Source organism: Ctenopharyngodon idella, chromosome 1, assembly GCF_019924925.1.
Source record: "Ctenopharyngodon idella isolate HZGC_01 chromosome 1, HZGC01, whole genome shotgun sequence".
Classification (NCBI taxonomy): Eukaryota; Metazoa; Chordata; class Actinopteri; order Cypriniformes; family Xenocyprididae; genus Ctenopharyngodon; species Ctenopharyngodon idella.
In genome coordinates this window covers 20,700,874-20,721,360 of record NC_067220.1, presented here as the reverse complement: position 1 = coordinate 20,721,360, position 20,487 = coordinate 20,700,874, and the positions used below count along the sequence as shown (strand labels likewise).

The 20,487-nt window shown below is 37.0% G+C and overlaps 2 protein-coding genes across 3 annotated transcripts; both read left to right on the top strand.

Annotated features, from left to right (window-relative positions):
• Nucleotides 1-38: 38 nt before the first annotated feature.
• On the top strand, nt 39-4,714 carry rpl9 (ribosomal protein L9). Its single transcript, XM_051900956.1, has 8 exons — nt 39-121; nt 590-636; nt 763-878; nt 1,492-1,587; nt 1,760-1,892; nt 2,030-2,110; nt 3,972-4,090; nt 4,551-4,714. The coding sequence occupies exons 2-7, from the start codon at nt 591-593 to the stop codon at nt 4,076-4,078; spliced, it is 579 nt and encodes a 192-aa protein (XP_051756916.1). The 5' UTR covers nt 39-121; nt 590; the 3' UTR covers nt 4,079-4,090; nt 4,551-4,714.
• A 2,559-nt stretch (nt 4,715-7,273) lies between these two features.
• On the top strand, nt 7,274-20,382 carry rfc1 (replication factor C (activator 1) 1). Of its 2 annotated transcripts, XM_051917883.1 has the most exons (24): nt 7,274-7,441; nt 8,028-8,135; nt 8,325-8,391; nt 8,778-8,900; nt 9,033-9,334; nt 9,421-9,495; nt 9,900-9,977; nt 10,226-10,564; nt 10,789-10,896; nt 11,614-11,793; nt 11,933-12,037; nt 13,323-13,710; nt 14,392-14,501; nt 14,701-14,815; nt 14,929-15,017; nt 15,581-15,718; nt 16,278-16,373; nt 16,480-16,578; nt 16,687-16,841; nt 17,376-17,493; nt 17,737-17,882; nt 17,992-18,205; nt 18,401-18,580; nt 19,606-20,382. In XM_051917883.1, exons 1-24 carry the CDS (start codon nt 7,439-7,441, stop codon nt 19,699-19,701), a joined length of 3,432 nt encoding a protein of 1,143 aa, XP_051773843.1. In that variant the 5' UTR covers nt 7,274-7,438; the 3' UTR covers nt 19,702-20,382. The 2 variants fall into 2 exon arrangements, with proteins under 2 accessions (XP_051773843.1, XP_051715496.1); XM_051859536.1 differs by lacking the exon at nt 11,614-11,793.
• The last annotated feature ends 105 nt before the right edge of the window (nt 20,383-20,487 follow it).

Genomic DNA, 20,487 nt, shown 5'->3' with positions numbered 1-20,487 from the left:
CGTGATTATGAGAATCTGTAATCGCTTGGTCGTGCCTTGCAGACTGGCTATGACGCAAAACGTACGGGTTACATTTGCGTCATCACGTTCTTCCTCCTTCCTTTCCCCCTTAATCGGCGAGGTAAGAACATGGCGCGTCCTGTTCTTGTGTATTTTAATCAAGTACAATCTGTAGTAATGTCAAATCCGTTGGGTTTACCTTGTGTCTCAGGACTTTATTTACATGTTGATGAAAATATCTGTGGCTGTATTAGTGCCGAAAACCCGATGCTGTTTGATAATCGCAGTATGTCTGGTCAGTGTTTATCTGTTAGCCAGACGTGTAGGCCGATACAATTACAAGTCATTCATTAAGCACATTGACATTAAGCCATGCTTTTCTCATTATGACATTAGTAATGTTCAAGTAGCATTAAAACCGATTAGAAAAAAAAAAACGCTAACAGTCCTACCAGGGTGTAAATGACTGCTAATTCTGATAGATTCCGTCGGGTCTGTCAGCTTTTTTTGTACTACTAAATGAAGACACTTTTAAGATTTGTGATAGGCATAATGATTTTGCTGACCACCTTGTCGTCGTTTTCTACAGAATGAAGACCATTCTCAGTAACCAGACAGTGGACATCCCCAACAACGGTATGTCAAATATCATGCGTCGCGTCCTAACCGTTCACACACTTCTCGCTTATATGGTTTAGACTGTTTTCTCCTTGTCCATTCCATGCCTTCATTTTTACTAAATTGTGTCTTGTTTCCTTGCAGTTGAGGTGTCCCTCAAGGGCCGCACAGTTACTGTGAAGGGACCCCGTGGCGTTCTCCGCCGGGAGTTCAACCACATTAACCTGGAGCTCAGTCTGTTGGGCAAGAAACACAAGAAGGTATGCAGTCTTGTTGCATATAAATGAATCTGCATCAAATACAACATAATTCTTGCAATAGTTATGTTTACATGCACCCAAAAAATTATGGCCTGAAAAACCTTCGTGCAAACACCTCAAGCAGTCAGATTGAACTCAATCCTAAAAAATTAGATTGGATTGAAGGGTACCTGAAATAATCCGATCAACAGGGAAAAATTAACTATGTAAATGCTTGAACGACTAATTTCTGATTCTTATTTAAAGAATACTTTGCACATCCAGTGTCATGACGGGTATGTTTGCGTTTTATATCTTACGAACGTGTATATTTGTATCACGAACAGGTCAGTTGAGGAAACTGAATATTAAATATTTGCTAAAAAGCTTTTCTGACCTGTCAGCTTTCTTTTAATATGTCATTAGGCAAAAACCACAATAATTCTTGCAGTAGCTCTGGTGACATTGACAATGAAGTTTTGTTCTGAATACATGTAGTGCAAATGTGAATCAGATTTTAGTGTTTCATATAAACAGAACTAAGAAAACGGATTGGATTCATTTTGACACAAGTGCATGTAAACGGGCATTGTTAATGTGTGTGGAATTTCAGTGGATGATCTGTTCATTTTAGCTGCGAGTGGACAAGTGGTGGGGTAACAGGAAGGAGTTGGCCACAGTCCGCACCATCTGCAGTCATGTTCAGAACATGATCAAGGGGGTCACCCTGGTAAGTACTCGATTTTGGTTCATTTGCACTCACTCAAGGTGGGACTTGTTCATTGTCTGAAGCAGCTTGTTTGTCTAAAGATTGTTTTAGTTGCCTCAATCTCTTCCTAGTTATATTGAAAAGGTAAAGATATGGACTGTGTGATGTAAAGCATGTTTCATTTGTTCTCTAGGGCTTCAGATACAAGATGCGATCTGTATATGCCCATTTCCCCATTAACGTGGTGATCCAGGAGACCGGCTCTTTGGTGGAGATCAGAAACTTCTTGGGAGAGAAGTACATCCGCCGTGTCCGCATGAGACCAGGTATGTGTAAAGGCTGAATTGTCTGAATTGGCATAATGTCTGTCACCGCAAACCCCTTAATTTAGCTGCAGACATGCCTGGTTACAGAATGAAGTTGTTTTCTTTTTTTTTTTTTTTTTTTTTTTTTTTTAATATAGGTGTGCAATGTGCAGTGTCTGCTGCTCAAAAAGACGAGCTGGTTCTAGAGGGTAATGACATTGAGCTGGTGTCAAACTCAGGTGAGCATCTTAAGATGTGCTGTGCCAACATATGACTAGAGTGATACATGCAACTCAAGATCTCATTGACATTAAGTGGTTCACATGATTTTTAACCACATGATGGTCTGTTCGCACATGAAAGGGTCTATGAATTCTGTTAGCATTGTTAATTTGAAATAATTTCGAATTGTGGTAAACAAGACATCTTGGATTCTCTTATAGGTCCTCTGGTTTCTGTTTTAGTTAAAGGGTTAGTTCACCCTAAAATGAAATTTTGTTAAATTACTCACCCTCATGTCCTTCCAAACCCCTAAGGTGACCTTCATTCATCTTCAGAACACAAATTAAGATATTTTTGATGATTTTTTTTTTTTTTTTTTTTTTTTATCCCCCATATAAAGCAATTAGTCATTCAAGGTCCAGAAAAGTTGTAGACATTGTTAAAATAGTCAACGTGATTACAGGTGGTTCATCCTTAATGTTATGAAGCGACGAGAATACTTTTTGTGCGCCAAAACTAAAATGATGACTTTATTCAACAGTACGCAGTTCAGCGCTTCCGTGTTTATGTCTGAATGCTGACTCAGTATTGGCTGACGCTGTTCACCTGAGCACCATGATGCATGTGTGTGATGCTGACGCAGGAGCCGGCCAGTAATGAGCTGGCGTTCAGGCATTCAACCTTAACATTAAAGGAACACTCCACTTTTTTTTTTGAAAACAGTTGAGTTTTACCGTTTTCGAATTCATTCAGCCGATCTCCGGGTCTGGCGGTACCACTTTTAGCATAGCTTAGCATAGTTCATTGAATCTGATTAGACCATTAGCATCTTGCTCAAATGACCAAAGAGTTTTGATTTTTCCTATTTAAAACTTGACTCTTCTGTAGTTATGTGTACTAAGACCGACGGAAAGTGAAAAGTTGCGGGTTTTTTTTTTTTTTTTTTTTTTTTTTTTTTTTTTTTAAGGCCGATATGACGAACTATACTCTCATTCCGGCGTAATAATCAAGGAACTTTGCTGCCGTACCATGGCTGCAGCAGGCGCAATATTATGCAGCGTCTCTCACAAATGTCTCCATGGTTGCAAGGCACACGCTCCCTGTGCAAGCAGGGGGTCACAGGCGCTGCGTAATATTGCGCTTGCTGAGTGTTCCTTTAAGGTTAAATCACTGTAGTCACGTTGACTATTTTAACAATGTCTTTTTGTACTTTTCTGGACCTTGAATGATTCTAATTGTTGCTTTCTATTGGGGATTAAAAAAAAAAAAACAACAACCTTGGATTTCATGAAATATCTTAATTTGTGTTCTGAAGATGAATGAATGTCTTGCGGATTTGGAACAACATGAGGGTGAGTACTTGTGTTTTTGGGTGAACTAACCCTTTAATCCCAGTATTGTGCACAAGGATGTTGTTTTTGTGATTGTTGACTTATCAAAAGTGACAGGCTTTTTTTTTTTTTTTTTTTTTTTTTTTTTATAAATAGCCATTTGTTTGTCCTAAAATTTATTTTAAATGGGTTTTTCTTCCTTTACTGGACTGATTGTGGGAACCCATGAATCTAAGACTAAACTGTACCCTCCCTCACCTTGTCTGTGTTAGAGCTGAGCATCCCTGTATCCTCTGAGTTAATTTGCTCTTACCTGCAGGCCCTGATTGTGTTTAGACTTCTGCGAAACAGACATGTTTAGCCTCCTTTTCCCCTATCCTGACAACCTTAACCCTTAGTTGCATAGTAATTGAAGAGAATGTTCTTGATTGGGTTGTGTGTGAGAGAGCTGGTGTATGCTATGGGTATGTGTGAGAGAGAGAGAGACTGGTGTTAAGCAAGTCTAGTGTGCCTGCATGCCTCACCTCCCCAGCTTTTCTTGTTTCAGCGGCCCTCATCCAGCAGGCAACCACAGTGAAAAATAAGGATATCAGAAAGTTCCTGGATGGTATTTACGTCTCTGAGAAGGGCACTGTAACGGAGCCTGAGTCGTAGAGAACACGAGAGGTTAGAATGAGACCGCCGTACAGGGCGACAGGAGCTGCTGCCGCCCTTCGCCTTTCTATCGGCTCTTTTCTGTGCTAGTTTTCCTTTTTGTCCTTGAACATGTCTATGTTGTCAGTTTTCATGTTCATTGTTTAAACTGCCAAATCTTCTTTGCCAAAGTGCCAAATTTCAAATGATGCGATGTTTAGATTGAATGGACCATCTCCTGCACACCAAACAGCTTTACTTCACTCCATCTTTTATAGGGTTTTATTGCACGTTCACATTCATCTAAGCATGGTAATACTTCAGGTGTTTGAGTCCACAGCTTTAACAACTGGCTATGTTTGCATGCTACATGACTGATTTCTGTACAGCTCTTGCAGCACATGGGAGTTCTTGGGTGCACTACTCATTTTAAGTTGGTTTGCCTTTACAATGTTTTTAAATCTTTCTTTTTCTCTCTTGTTCTCTTCATCAGCTGCACTGATCCAGCAGGCCACCACTGTGAGAAAGAAGGACATCCGGAAGTTCCTTGATGGGATATATGTTAGTGAGAAGGGCACAGTGGTCGAACAGCAAGATGACTAAGATTAGTCTCTGTAAAATCTGTCAATAAAGACCACCTCCCATTTTTCAACAACATATACTTGTGTGCAATTGTTTTTAACACAATTTTATCAAATGCATGATGGGGTATGGTAGATGAGAAGGGGTCCATGTGTGATTAGCAAAATGTGGGCTGATGCAATCTATTGCTAGGAACGAAAGCTTATAAAAGCCATAGCTTTTATTTATTTATTTTTTTAAGCTAAAACCATATTGTATCTGATCAATAACCTCAATGAATGTCCAATGTTTTTATTGGTACTGTAATTACCATATTACTACACTTAAGTCATAACTGTTCAAAAACAATCCAGATTTATAAATATTACTGTCCAATGTTTTCGAACAAAATATACCCCATTTTACTTGCATAAACGTTCAGATGAAAGGTTTATCATGCTGCAATGGTTCATTGATAGGTGTTTTCCTGTTTATCAATGAAATTCAGTCCCAATAGTGTAAAATATGGGAATAGAGGCTAAATATTTTACTAAAGTATTTTGGGTTAAATCTAACCAATAGGTAAACTTTTTTTTTTTTTTTTTTTTTTTTTTTTTAAATAAATATAAATACATGTACCTGTTCTGGGTCGAAAAGGACCAGGGGCTGTATGTATAAAACCTAAAGGCCTGGTTTCATAGGTGGGGCTTAGCCTAAACCAGGATTAGGCCTTATTCCAATTAGGGTAGTTCAGTAGCTTTTATAAACACCCTAGAAAAAAATATTACTAGTGTGCATGTTGAGACAAAACAATGGAACAGACTTATTTTAAGATATGTCAGTTCAAGTTGCTATCAGTTCAAACAGCTCAAACATGCATTTTAGTCTAGGACTAGCTTAAGCCTTGCTAGCTTTATAAAGAAGCTGTTTTCATTAAGAGACAGATCTGGACTGCAGGCAGTCAAGCACATGGTCTAGCATTAGGCTTGTTCGAGATATATTGGTGCTGTGCAGACCGATTGGCGTATGACATCAAAGTACTGTGAGACAGTGTTTGGAAAGCATACGACTCCTATTGCTTTTGAATCGCTCTAGCGGTACTTTGATGTTATACGCCGATCGGTCTGTGCAGCACCGATGCATCTCGAACAAGCCTATTGTCTTGCTTCCCAGGAAAGATATCTTGATGGCAGTAATGTGTCTCTGTACAATACCAATATATGCCTCCATGTCAATGGTTCCTTCACACAAGCAAGTCACCCATGTCGTTGCACTGATGCACCTCCATATCATGACAGATATTTGCTTTTGCACCTGTCGCTGATGAAAGTCTGGATGGTCCCTTTCATCTTTGGGACTGAGAACTCAATGGCCATTTTTCCTAAAAACAAGCTGAAACATGGACTCATCTGACAATAGCACACATTTCAGATGAGCTCAGGCCCAGAGAACTCGGCGCCATTTCAGCATTGAACAGATGTATAGCTTTCTCCTTGCGTAACAGGTAAAAGGTACAAGTTGCGCTTCTTGATGCAGCAGGCAGACTCTGTTAAGTGACAATGGTTTTCCAAAGTACTCCCGAGCCCATGTGTCCATGTTTAACAGTAGCATGATGGTATCTCATGTAATGCCATATGAGGGCTCGAAGGTCACACACATTCAACAGAGTTTCCTGCCTTGCCCTACACAGACTGAGATTTTTTTGGATTCCCTGAATCTTTCCACAATATTATATGCTTTATGCTGACAGACCTAAATTCTTTGCAATCTTGCATTGAGAAATGTGATTTTTGATTTTTTTGACAATTCTCGCATGACATTTGGCACAAAGTGGTGAGCCAATACCCATCTTTGCTTGCAAAGACCGAGATGCTCCTTTTATACCCAATCAAGATACCCTCAACTATTACCAATTCACATGCTTTATTGTTTTCACTTTTATTTAGCCTGTCTCTCTGTCCCAACTTTTTTGGAGTGTGTTGTAGACATCAAAATCAAAATTTGTTTATATTACAAAATACAATTAATTTGGTCTGTGGAAATATTGGAGATATTTTCTTTGTACTTTTGTCAGTTCAAGGTTAAAGAGAATGAACAAATAACAGATTCTTGATTTTATTGTATTTCACAACTTGTCCCAAATTTCTGGAAATGGGATTGTATAAGAAGACTTAAATTCCAGAACATAAGAGAGGAGTTTTCAAACGGGTCTGTGGAAATGTTTAGAGAAAAAAAAGTGTAAAAAATGGACTAAATAAATAAAAAGATTAAGATAAATAAAAGATAAACAAAAATTATATTAAAATAAGACAAAGTAAATGAGTTACTCATGTAACAGTACAGTGCTAAATATTAGTAAAAATGCAATAATTGACCTAATAGAAACTAAATATTTTTTAAATATTTATGAATATATAATATTCACAGAAAGCAGTTTTTATTCATATAAATTTCTAATAATAACATTAGACAATATTTCATACAAATAATCATATATTAGGCCTATACCTCTTAATATGGTTTAATTTGTTACACAATATTTGTTGCAATATGTATTTATTTCTTAACGCGTCAGAATTCCAATAACAGCTGGGGTTTTATAAGGTCTAAGATAATAATTATTGTATTTTTTTTAATGTGGTGTATCAACACACTAGCCGAACCTCAGCCGCGCGTTTGTCTCTCTCTTCCTCCATCTGCGCGTCTCGTCATCACGCTGCGCCTGCGTTGAGTATCATTGGCGCCAAAGAGGACTGGAGAAGCACTACTGTCCCGCAATCTGTCCAAAAATAAAGAAACGATATTGACACATGCTTAAAAATGGTGAGTCGCCTTATTAATGCACCATCTATAGAAAAAATGAAACTGTCAGAGACGAGCTCAATGCAGCTGATCAGGCTGTTTGGCGAAAGAAAGAGCAGTTAGCTCAAACTTGCAGCCTTTACGTGTTTGTTAACAGACCAGAGCTACAAAAAGAAAAAGAAAATATACAAAGGCTATTTCATGAACTGGGCAGTCCATGTTTCTGTCGTTTAGTATTACGAGTTCATTTGTTTACGTCTTGGTGGAGCAACATTTAAGCTTTTAAAAAGTGCAGAACTTAACGATCAAAATCGACTGTCTGCTAAGAGACAGGCAAATATAAGCTGTTGTGTTATTATATAACAATACAGTACAGATGTTTGTGTTTTGGTATTAACGAAGCACCTGCTTCCTGTTTGTTATTGTCAACTTTGAAATGTAAACATGCAACAGAACAAACTCAGCCTGGGGTTACTATGGTAGTTGCTCTGCACGTAACACGTTTAGTAACCTAAGTTATTATAAAATAATAATAAAACTATGTAAAACTCCATAAAATGTTGTTATTATTATATATATTTTTCTAATTCACTTATGATAATTTCAGGACATCCGAAGGTTTTTTGCGTCCACCAAACCTGCGGCGCCCAAACCTTCAAACGGAAGCACCAGCACTGATGAAGAACAGAAGAAGAAACAGAAATCAAAAACTAAGGTGGAATAACAATCTAATGTACATTTGTCATTTATTTCCGTGACAGGTCTGTAATTGTACTGTATTAATATGAAATGGCATCTACAATATAAATTCATTCTCATATTCTCTTTATTTACATGAATTTGCATGCTGATGTTTTATGCATCTTGCAGTGTTATACAATCTCTGTTGTTCCTCTTCCTTTAGGTCAAAAGTCCCACATCTGATGAGAAACCCACTGGAAAACGAAAGAAAAGAATCATAATTGATTCAGGTTTGTAAACCGCATTTATCAAGTATTGGTACAATTATGATGATGACCATTATGTTCACTATGTTAAGACATGGTGGTTATTAAGTACGTACTGTGAATGAAGGCCCGGAAATGGTTGCCCTGAGGTTTTTAAAAATGGAAGTGCTATATATATATATATATATATATATATATATATATATATATATATATATACACACTTATTATTACAGTTTAATTTGTGTCTTTATGCAAGAAACCATATAGACGCCTTCTACATTTTAGGATGGGGGTTATCCGCATAAGGATGATCATATTTGGGGTCAGTGGCATCTAAAAGATTGAAAACCCCTGCCCTAGACAGTCTGGGAATTTGATATCACAATATTTCCCTAATCTTATCATAGACTCTGAGGAAGAAAAGAAGGAGAAGAAGACCGAAAAGAAGGAGAAGACGACCAAAAAGAGCACTAAAAAGACTGCTGCCCCTACAGTGAAGAAACACCCAGTAACATACGTGTCTGATTCTGGTGAGGAAGTCAGCAAGCAATTTTTCTCATGTATAATATTATGCTGCAGATATATTAATATGATGTGTACATCACAATTTGTGTTCCTCTTTTTTTTTTTTTTTTTTTTTTGTCCTTGTTTTATTTTTCCAGATTCGGATGATACATTTATGAAAAAGCCCAAACCCAAAGAAAATGGAATGGCAAAAGGCAAGAAGGAGTCAGATTCAGGAAAAGCAAAACAAGCGAAAGTCTCCCCCAGTAAATCTCCAATTAAATCCCCAAACACGATCTCAAAGGGAGGCGTGAAGAGTTCTCAGCCCACCATCTCGAAAAAGGTCGCACCAACCCCACCAAAACAGACGCCCACCTCAGTAATGGCCTTCTTTGGGAGCTCAAGTGTTCAGAGGTCAGAGAAGAAAATGGTGGCCAGTACCAGCACCAAAAGGAAGGCAGTGAGTAGAGAGAGTGAACGAAAGTGTGCTCGTGTGCGAGTAATGTGTAGAAAAATTCAAACTTATCAGTATTCGTTCTCCTCCAGCCCACACAGGAAACTGATGAATCACTCAGTGATGAAGCCATTGCAAAAGAACTTCAGATGGATGAAGACATGGAGGTTGGTTCAGAACACGTGGCAAATGTTTACATGCACAATAATGTGCCTATAATAATCAGAGTTTGGTCATATCAAAAATGTTATGTTCTGTAATCAAGGACATGACTGAGAATTAATGAGCTGAATTATGATTCAGAATTACTAAAAATGAATTGAAATAATTGTCAAGCACATGAGATTTCCACAAGAGCATGCTAACACATATCTTCATGGCCATCATGTATCCTGGAATATTCCAATAGTTTTCTCAGAATAAAGGCTTATCCAGAATATACCTTAATCGGAAAATGCACGTAAATGTGGTCACTTTTTCATATCTAGTTTATCATGCAGAAATTATGTTACATTTTCTGTATGTATAAATGAATAATGCAGAACCTGTTATGTGTGTATTTTTGTGTTAGTTGGAAAAGCAGATTCATGATGATGAGGAATTTGCAAAAACATTAGCCATGCTGGATGAAGCTCCCTTACCGAAAAAGGTTGGTGAGCACTGAGCTGCAAACATGTCTATAGTTTGTCTTAACACTGTCTCATTCTGATTTAAACATGCAAGTAGTTATTCATAATTTATTTTTTCACAAAAATAATATTTCATCAAGTTTACTGTGTATTCATATTTCAAAACCTTTTGTCTGCAAAATCAAATGTCTACAAAGATCACGTAGAAGCCATGTATTAACACAGTTTTTGTATTTGTGTTTGTTACATAATTCTTTTTGTTTCTTAGGCTCGGGTAGACTCCGTCTCCCCTTCCAAGAGCAGCTCTCAGGCAGTTGCCTCTGACACCAAACCCAAAAAGGACCCATCCCCTAAAACAAGTCCTGTGAAGGCCAGCTCCAAACTGGCTCAGATGAAAAGACGACAGGATGAAGAGGATGAGCAAAGGAAAAAAGAAAGGAGTGAAAAGAAAATTAAGATCTCTCCTAAGAAAGAGCCCATTTCACCAGCTAGTTCAGAGCGGGCAGCTACACCCAAAACAGGAAGTGCTTCCACAGGAATGACAAAATCAAGGAGTATTTCCACTCCTAAAAGTGAACCCAGTAAAACCTCACCAACAAAACCAGAGGTATATCATTGGCATATGCTGCTAAATTCAGGATTGCTTTATATTCAAAAATATTCAAAATGTCAATGTAAGATTTGTAATTTTTTTTTTAAGGGTCTTTTAAGTTTTTATATTTTTTTGTATTTATATAATGCTTTTCACAATGTATGTTGTTTCAAAGCAGATTTACAAAAAATATGGCCTGAAAACGACTAATGAGCAAACCTTTGTCTCTAATATTTCAGAATACAAGTCCGGAGGACCTAGAGAAAAAACGGGCAAATTCGTCAGCCTACCGAAACTTTCTGAACAGAGAAGGACCACGAGCACTGGGGTCTAAAGAGATACCACAGGTAAATACGACAAATGGAAGCCTATCGTTTCATTGTTATTAATGAATATCTTTTAGTAATCAAATTATACTTGTCCTTTAAAGGGGCTGTATTTAGAATTCAGAAACCCTTGTTATTAGCGACACCGGTGACCGTTATGTGAACCGCAGCCAGCAACTTGTTGCTTGTGCTCGCACTTTGAATGGTGACTGAATGTGATTCAAGGCCCTGATATACTGACGGCAAAGTTCTTTTTTTTTTTTATTCTTCGCTTAGAAGTAAAAAGAAGTGAGAAATACCTTTGCAGCGATTATACTATTAACAAACATCCAGACTCATTGTAGTTGACCTTGTTGAATCATTATAGATTAACAATGTTTGTCAATGTTACTGTGAAACGGCGTTTTTTTATTTTAGTTTGTGTTTTGCTGTGTGTTTGTTGACATTAGTAGACTCCATAACTAAGCTAACGTTAGCTGGTATTGCGACTTTGTCACTGTAGAGAACGGAAGAGAGGGTCTCGGGAGCATGTGTAAACATCACATCCTTTTGATTGTCCCGCCAAAAAACGTCCCAAGTCAGTCTACAGGCTTTCATAGACAACCTAAGAAGTCGAGGAAAAGTTTTTTAAGTTTCGTTATATTGGCAATAAAAAAGAGATTTATTCTTACATATAGCCCCTTTAAACTTAATGTTATTATGTGTGTGCGTGTGTGTGTGTGTGTGTGTGTGTTTTAGGGAGCAGAGAACTGTCTGGAGGGTTGTGTGTTTGTGTTGACTGGTGTGTTGGAGTCTATGGAGAGGGATGACGCTAAGTCACTGATAGAGCGATATGGTGGGAAAGTCACAGGAAATGTCAGCCGTAAAACCACTTACCTTGTTCTGGGACGAGACAGTGGAGCCTCAAAGACTGAGAAGGTCCTAATTGTCATTATTTCTCTTTATTCAAACACGGGTGTTCTGTATGTTTCTTTTTAAATATATTTATAAATTTCCCTTTTAATTCACTATTATTGTAACATAATGTGTTAATGTAACTTCAATGTCTATCCCTTAGGCGGAGAGTTTTGGCACTAAGATCATTAATGAAGATGAGTTATTGGACCTCATAAGAACCAAACCAGGCAAGAAGTCTAAATACGAGATTGCTGCAGAGGCAGAGGTAATATAGCTCCCATCAACACTCATGTTCTTTCACTTGCACTCACTGCCCACTAGAGCCACACATATTTAGCAAAATAAAATCAATATTGCGGTATATGCCTTAATGCGACGGTCATACTCCGAAGGGTGTGATTTTAATGAAATAAATATATTCCAAAATAAAAGCGTCACAGTTTAATCCAAATGTTTTTGTCAGCCAAACCCTTTAGATGTAAAATATTTATTTGAAAGACCACCTGAGAAGTTAATAGTTAAATAATTTAATGACGCATTCGCATGTTCAATTTTCTGATTTCTGATTTTTTTTTTTTTTTTTTTAAGAGATGTTGAATGTTTTATTTTGATTTTTTTATTTTGAATGTGCCAATAAATAATTTAGCAATTCATTTTTGTCATATATTGCGATTTGAACTGCAGTATGACTTTTATATGAATATGTGTCATATTGCTACTGTTGAGACATCCAGACACAAAGAACAAAGGCTCATAATGGGAATACTTTTTGCAAGAACCAACTAACACTTTGAGTTACAATACAAATAGTTATCTCTTTAAATTATTCATTTGTTGTGTTCAAAGCTTTTATTTTAGCAAAATATTGGTATACCCTTATTTTGAACACCCAAATGTTTTAAGTTTTCACCAAAGTCCTAAATGAAGGGTTCATACCCACAAAGTCTTCAGTTTATAAAGTCTTTTTTCAGCTTTTTAAAATTATTATTTTCTATGCACTCCCTAACAAAGTCATCCCAATCAATAATTATTTCCAAATACAGCTATTCAAGTGATCTGTTCTAAGTGTTCTGTGTTTGTTCATATCACAATATACAATCAAACCAAACCTTGAACATTTCATTCATTATTACAATTTATTCACTATAGTTTAAAAAAATGGTAATAAAATATGACAAGATCTCAGAGTTAAACTGTGTCAGAAAAAATTAACCTTAATTATGACAGATAACACTTAAGCAAAACATGGTCAGGTCAAAGTGTCTGAATAATTTTTGGTCCCAAATTTTTATAATTTTTACTGGTAGCCCACTGTATGAAGAATTTTTGGGTACAATATGTCACAGTTTACTTTATTTTGCTATCCTCACTTACATAAATAAACTATAGTGTCCTGCACCCACTAGTAAAAATATATAAAAAATTATATCTAGTGTCTGAATAATTTTTGGTTTGACTGTATGTATTGCAGAAAAACTAAATAACACTTTCAAAGTATGTCAGTTTTTTTCCAGTATTGTACAGCTGTCTGTCTATCTTCCATATTTTAGAATAAATCCTCTAAAACAAGGACTCCAGACTCTAGAGGCAAGCCCACTCCTCCAGCCAAGAAGGCCACACCACAAGGGCCCAGCCCCAACAAGAGAAGCCCTTCAGTGGGGAAGTCTAAGCCTGGCTCTGCCTCTAAATCTGGAACACTTGGGGCCTCTCGTTCAGAGGTCAAAAAGAGTTTGAGCTATGATCAAACCAAGACAACATCCCCTGTATCCCACTCTACCCCAGAGAATGATGGGAGCAGCCTGTTGTGGGTGGATAAGTACCGCCCCCGCAATCTGAAGAACCTGATTGGACAGCAGGGGGATCAGAGTTGTGCTAACAAGCTTCTGCGTTGGTTACAGAATTGGCATAAACATCACAGCAGCAGTACAAAAGCACCATGTCAGTATTGGCTCTTAAGTTTGCTCTTACTGTATGTTCACAGGACACTTGATATTTGGGTAGCTGACATATATAACCTATGAATATCAACGTCAAGATTTTAGGTTGAAAATATGGATTAGGAAATGTGTATATTATTCTTATGTTTGAATTGTTTTTTTCCACTTGACTAGTGAAATGGTCCCATAATATGACAAATGCATTTTTTGCATTTTTTTTCATATAGTCTCTCCAATAATATGAGGTAATATTAATCGGATAAGATAAGAATTGTAAATGTTGTTTCAGATGGTTTTATATGGAGTTTAGCTTCTGAATCTGTCCAATATCTTGTCAGCTACCCATGTTGGAATGGCATACTACCAGTATGCCATTATTTAATCAGAGTACAGTTTCCCATAATGCAATGCACTTGACTTGACCATGAGCATATGTACCAGATTTTACACTCGTGTGAGACATTGTTTTGACTGCATAATGTTTATTTTAATGGTGCATGCTGTCATGCATACCATTTTTAACAGTAGTATGTGATTGTAGTATATACTGTGTAGTATGCAGTACGCATACTAGTATGCCATTCAAATCATGCATAATGTGTTTATTCAACTTCACTGTAGAGGCTAAAATTCCATTTACTAATTTTCATTGTTCTTGTGTCTCTCACACTGTGCGAAACAGCCAAATTTGGTAAATTTGGGGGTAAGGATGATGGCTCTGGATTTAAGGCTGCATTGTTATCTGGGCCTCCTGGTGTTGGGAAGACCACTACTGCTGCTCTCGTCTGTGAGGTCAGTTCAGTTTCACTCATAAGCACATGTAGCTTAACATTTAGTTTGACTGTGTTTCAAAAACAGTGTGTAATCGTTTTAAAGTGTTTAGCATTGGGTCAAGGATTAAATCATTAGTGAATGATTGTAAACGCTGTGTGTCTGTTTTAGTTTCATTGCATTGGGTAAAGCATTAATAGAGTTCCATATGTGCTTGTAGGAGTTGGGTTACAGCTACGTGGAGATGAATGCGAGCTGCACCCGCAGTAAGAACAGCTTAAAGGAAGTGATCGCAGAATCACTCAACAACACAAGCATTAAGAACTTCTATACCGGTAATTAGCTTAATTAATAGCTAATTCATCAGATAGCATCTGTAAAATGGCTTGGAGTTAAACTTGTTGATTATAATATAAACACTGTAAGTTTTTGTGTTTAATGGTGTCAGGTGCATCTCAGACAGTGAGCAGTAAACATGTCCTCATAATGGACGAGGTGGATGGGATGGCAGGAAATGAAGACAGAGGAGGAATACAGGTAGACACACACTCACATTCAATTGCATTATCTCTCTTTACCAGAGGTGGTGCTCAAGGAGCAAAAATGGTCATGATGGTGTTTAAATTCTAATGGGTTCAGTGGCTGTGTGTGGAATGGAGTACTAGCTCAGTATATATTATATATTGCCTACAATTTGTAAAAAAAAAAAAAAAAAAAATAGTATGTGAAACAGTTGGCTTTGTCCACAATAAATGTTTCAAACAGTAGAATTCTAATAAAAATGGTAATTTTGGACATTTTTTATTTAAGAATTCTGTTTGTTTGACATCCAGTTATATTGTACTGGAAATAAAAGGACAAGTCATTGCAATGTGGAATACAGTAATCCATTCAGTAAGCTTTGTTGCATACTGCACATTTTCAGCAAATGTAGTAGGTCATCTGGGTATTTTGTGCATACTGAAAATGTATATACTTTGCACAGTGTATATACTACATAGTGCAGTCTTGGTAAGAGCAGTATGCTATTCTGAACACCAATGAATTCAGAGAGTTATTGTGGTTCTTGACACTTGTGCTTTGCCTTTTGATCCACACAGGAAATGATTGGTCTGATAAAACAGTCAAAGATTCCCATCATCTGCATGTGTAATGACCGCAATCATCAGAAGATCCGCTCGCTGGCCAACTACTGCTATGACCTGCGGTTTCAGAGACCCCGTGTTGAGCAGATCAAGGTGCACTGGCATTTGAAATGATTGTCAGATTAAATCACTGTTGATCAGTGTTACACATTTGATTTATTTAGTTAATGACTTAGAAATATTGCAGAATCTTGAGTATTCCTTATTGATTTTGCATCATATCCTTTCTTTGTTTTAGAAACATTTAAAATATTTATTTTAAAACAAATCTCAGATTTTCACTGGTTTCAAACCCTACTTTATATCATTACTGAAACATATATCACTGAAAAAACACATTATTTTACAGTGTTTGTTATACTCGTTACATGTACTTACTATAGTAATAACAGTAAATTATGCATAATTACAAGCAGTTAACATTATATTCTGCTTATTGGCTTCCTGTTATGTTATCTCACCTTTCACTATTTCAATAAAAAAAACAAAAACATTATAGTAAGTACATGTTTTTAGTTTATTACTCAGTACTTTGTGTAATTACACTGTTTCAAGGACATCTTAACATAAAGTGTAACCAAAAAATCTTTACTTAATATTACACTCATTGTGTAAAATATGTTTAAAAAATGCTTCATTTTTGCCCAATCAGGGAGCTATGATGTCTATAGCTTTCAAAGAGGGTCTGAAGATCCCACCCCCAGCACTTAATGAAGTCATCCTGGCATCCAATCAGGATATTCGACAGGTATGATGTTAACAAACAAATCTGTTGCCTTTTATCACTGATTCAGTGTCTACTATTGAAGTCTGTGTTTTACACTGCAAAACTTTTTCTATATTTCTACATCTAGATCCTGCATAATCTGAGCATGTGGTCGGCTAAAGACAAAGTCATGACCTATGACCAGGCCAAAGCTGATGCTAACAATGCTAAGAAAGACATGAAACTGGTACATGCGCACACTGTTAAATACATTATGCACACTTTATGAGCATGGGTGCATTGATGACATTGAGAAGACTGTATAAAATGACAGTATCTGTGTGTTGTTATGCAGGGTCCATTTGATGTGTGCCGAAAGGTGTTTTCTTCAGGAGAGGAAACCGCCCACATGTCTTTGATTGACAAATCAGACCTTTTCTTTCATGATTACTCTTTAGCCCCACTATTTGTCCAAGAAAATTACCTGCATGTCCGACCAGCTGCTGCAGGGTGAGTTTTATATTATCTATGGCTGGGCGATATATAATCTCTGTAATCTCTATATTTTCAAGATATTCAACATCTCAATGCATTTGCTCTTTGATCATTTAAAAGGGTGTTTTGTTTGCTCCCCATGACATGATGTGAATAGAACAGACATTGTTACAAAGTACTTGATGCAACATAAAAATTAGACAGTTTTTTGAACAAACAAATTACATTACATAGAACAAATGCATATCTGTTAGTTTGTATTTACACTTAATGCACAAATCTATTTTGACATATGAAAATGACATACAGAAATTATCTTTAGAAAAACAAGCTAAACTTTTAGCTTCGTGGTATTCACAATATTCCCAAATTTATCTTGTCAGTAAAATTTTTGCAATAATATCTCTAATATTCTATGTATCAGCCAGCCTTAATTCACACTAACAGTTACAGCTTAGAAAACATTTTTGTTTCATAAGATTTTTAAAAGTCTATTCTAACTGCAGTTGAAAGCGGGATGGTATAATTGTGACATTTGATGTTTATCAGGGGAAATCTGAAGAATCATTTGGTGCTGTTGAGTAAAACAGCAGACAGCATTTGCGATGGAGATTTAGTGGACAAACAGATCCGCTCCAGACAGACCTGGTCTCTGCTTCCTACACAGGTAACAATTCCTGCCATTGTCTTCTCAGTGTTGACCAACAAATCCTCAGTCAACAGCTTTGAATGCTGTAGCAGCACCAAGATAATCAAGCCCACAAATGGCCATTTTCAAAATGTAATTTTTGAGGCAGAAAAGATGAATAAAGTCCTATTACAGCACTGATTTCTAACATATTATAAAACTTGTTCACATAGTTCAAATATTTTTGCTAAGGCTTTTCATATATCTGTGTATTATTTCCAGGCAATTTATGCAAGCGTGTTGCCAGGGGAACTGATGCGCGGCTATATGAGTCAGTTTCCAACCTTTCCCAGCTGGTTGGGCAAGTTTTCATCAGCTGGCAAACACAGCCGCATCTTACAGGAGCTGGCTTCACACATGAGCCTAAAGTGAGAAAACACACTTTTCTCTCCCGCTCCCTTCCTCCATGTCTGAAGTATGAAGTCTTTAAACCTCATTTTTGCTTTCTTAAAAGCTTACCTATTTCTTATCCTGCAGGACGTTAAGTAGTAAGGAAGCAATAAATCTGGATTACCTGCCGTATTTGCGCTCTGCAATATTAGAGCCTCTTCAGTCCCAAGGTTCAGAAGGAGCCAATCAGAGCGTGAAGCTCATGGATGATTATGACATCATTAAAGAGGATGTTGATAACATGATGGAGATCAGCACATGGGGCGGACAGCCGGATCCTTACTCTAAACTAGACTCCAAGGTGTGTGTGATTTTCTTAGCATATTGTAGAGTTATCCTCCAGGACAAGAAACCAGTGGTCCAGTTGACAGTTCATTGCTTTGACAGATGCCTGCCCAGTCTGAGTTAATTGTGTTTTAACAGGAAAACAACTGGAGGTGCTGTATGCCATACTTTATCCCCATCAGCTCTGTTTTGTTTTTTCCCCTTTATGCAGGTGAAAGCTGCATTTACAAGAGCCTACAATAAGGAATCTCATCTTACACCGTACTCCTTACAAGTGGTTAAGAAAAGCCGTAAAGGTGCTGTTGACCCTGAGCTTGTAGGAGAGCTTGACAATGAATCTCAGTTCCAGGAAGAGGAAGACGATGGGCTTACCGCAGATGCAATGATCAAGGTAGATATCAAAACAGCAATCCAGCAGCTTTCATTTCCACTATATATCAGTTTTCCAATTATGTTGACTCAATAACATCTCATTTGGAGAACACTTAAAGGGATAGTCTCGACTGATGTTGTTTCACTTTTGTTCATCTTTGAAATTCAAATGAATTTTAATGAAACTTAGATTTCTGTCCTTCCATTGAAAGTCAACGCAACTAAAACCTTGACGCTTCAAAAAATGTAATCCATGAGTGGATAAATCCTGAAGAGACATGATCGCTTTATATGATGATCAGGTTTAATTTAGGCTTTCAGTGCTTACATCATCATATTGTTCCAAACCTGTATGACTTCTCTTGTTTCTTGGAACATAAAAGGTGAATTTTTGAAAAATCTCCATTCTTTTTCATACAATTACAAAGAGGCTGAAGCTTTCAGGCATTAAATGAGGTCTCACAAGCACCATAAAAGTTGCTCTCGATTGCTCTGTATTCCAAATCTTCTTAAACCACTGTGACTGGTTCATTGAGTCAGTGAGTTGAGAAACGGATCTGTTATGGCTTCAGAGGAGTTATAATGGCTACTTTTATAATTTTGCATTGGTTTTGAAACTTAAAATCTTAAGTCCCTGTTTTTAATTGAAAAAGAATAAGCTTGAAACAATTTGAGGGTGAGCTTGAGGGATAAATTACTTTTTTTCCTTTTGGAGTGAACTCTTCTTTTAAACATATAGTTTGTTGCAAGTGGTAAAGTTTGTCAAAACATCTGAGTCATTTTAAGACTACTTGTTAAACATTTTGGCTAAATCTATTGCATACAGTGTAGCTGAGAGTACTACACTTATTAGTAATAGCATATTTTACCATGTTTAAATGCATTTTACAGAATTCCACACATTTTGCCCTGAAATCAGCACAGAAAATGCAGAACCAGTCTGCATACTCCATCAGGGCCTACACATAGGCAAAATTCCATTATAAATCACCATTATTCACCTGATTTCTGGTTTTTTTTTTTTTTTTCCTTTTATTCCCACAGCAAAAGAAAGCCAAACCAGCAAAAGACGTCAAGCAAGAGAAACCAGGGGCTTCTGGGAAGGGGAAAGGCAGGAGTAAAGGAAAGGCCAAGAACTGAGATAAATATAGGAGGGACCGAGACCTAAAACCCCTACTCTCTCTGTTTTCATAAAGATGTGAGTGGCTGAATGACATCAGCTCTATAAACAGAACTTTTTTCTGTCTGTGAGTCATACTTGTGCACTTCCTGAAAGCCATCACTCAGCTTAAGCTGCTTTCAGCAGAGCGGACACTGCAGGGACCAGGCGCTGGGGGTGGACCACACATTTTCACAGAAGTTATTATATGGTTCACAATTCATCAAGCATATCTGACTTGACACATGCATCTTACTGTTAACACATGACGTTAAAGCTATATTCATCTCAAAGGTAAACAGTATTAAGGGCACTTAATGTCATCTCACTCATGTAACCCCCATGACAAAATACATGAGCATTTTAATATATTAGCTTCTGTTGTTCACAATTATACACTCTTTTCCACTAAAGACATGGACACCCACTGTACTTAGTTTAGTGACCACACACAATGTAAATATGTATCTGCCATATTTGCTTTTTTCCTTTGTTACTTCGCATACTTGCAGATATATATAAATAATACCTTTCTTAGTGTTTTCTATGGCAGCACTTTTGGATCCAGACTGATAGTGTGTGTGATTATTAGCCAGAGGATTATTCTGTAAATGACTAAGTGTGTACAATTCAATAATTAAAACAAGAAGAATTATGTTATAGATGTATTGTTTTTGCTTTTTATAATTATCTCCATGGTTCATTCTGCTTGATGATGCAGATCACAAGTATTGATCAGATGGTGGTGGCCCTGAATGGTAAAAACA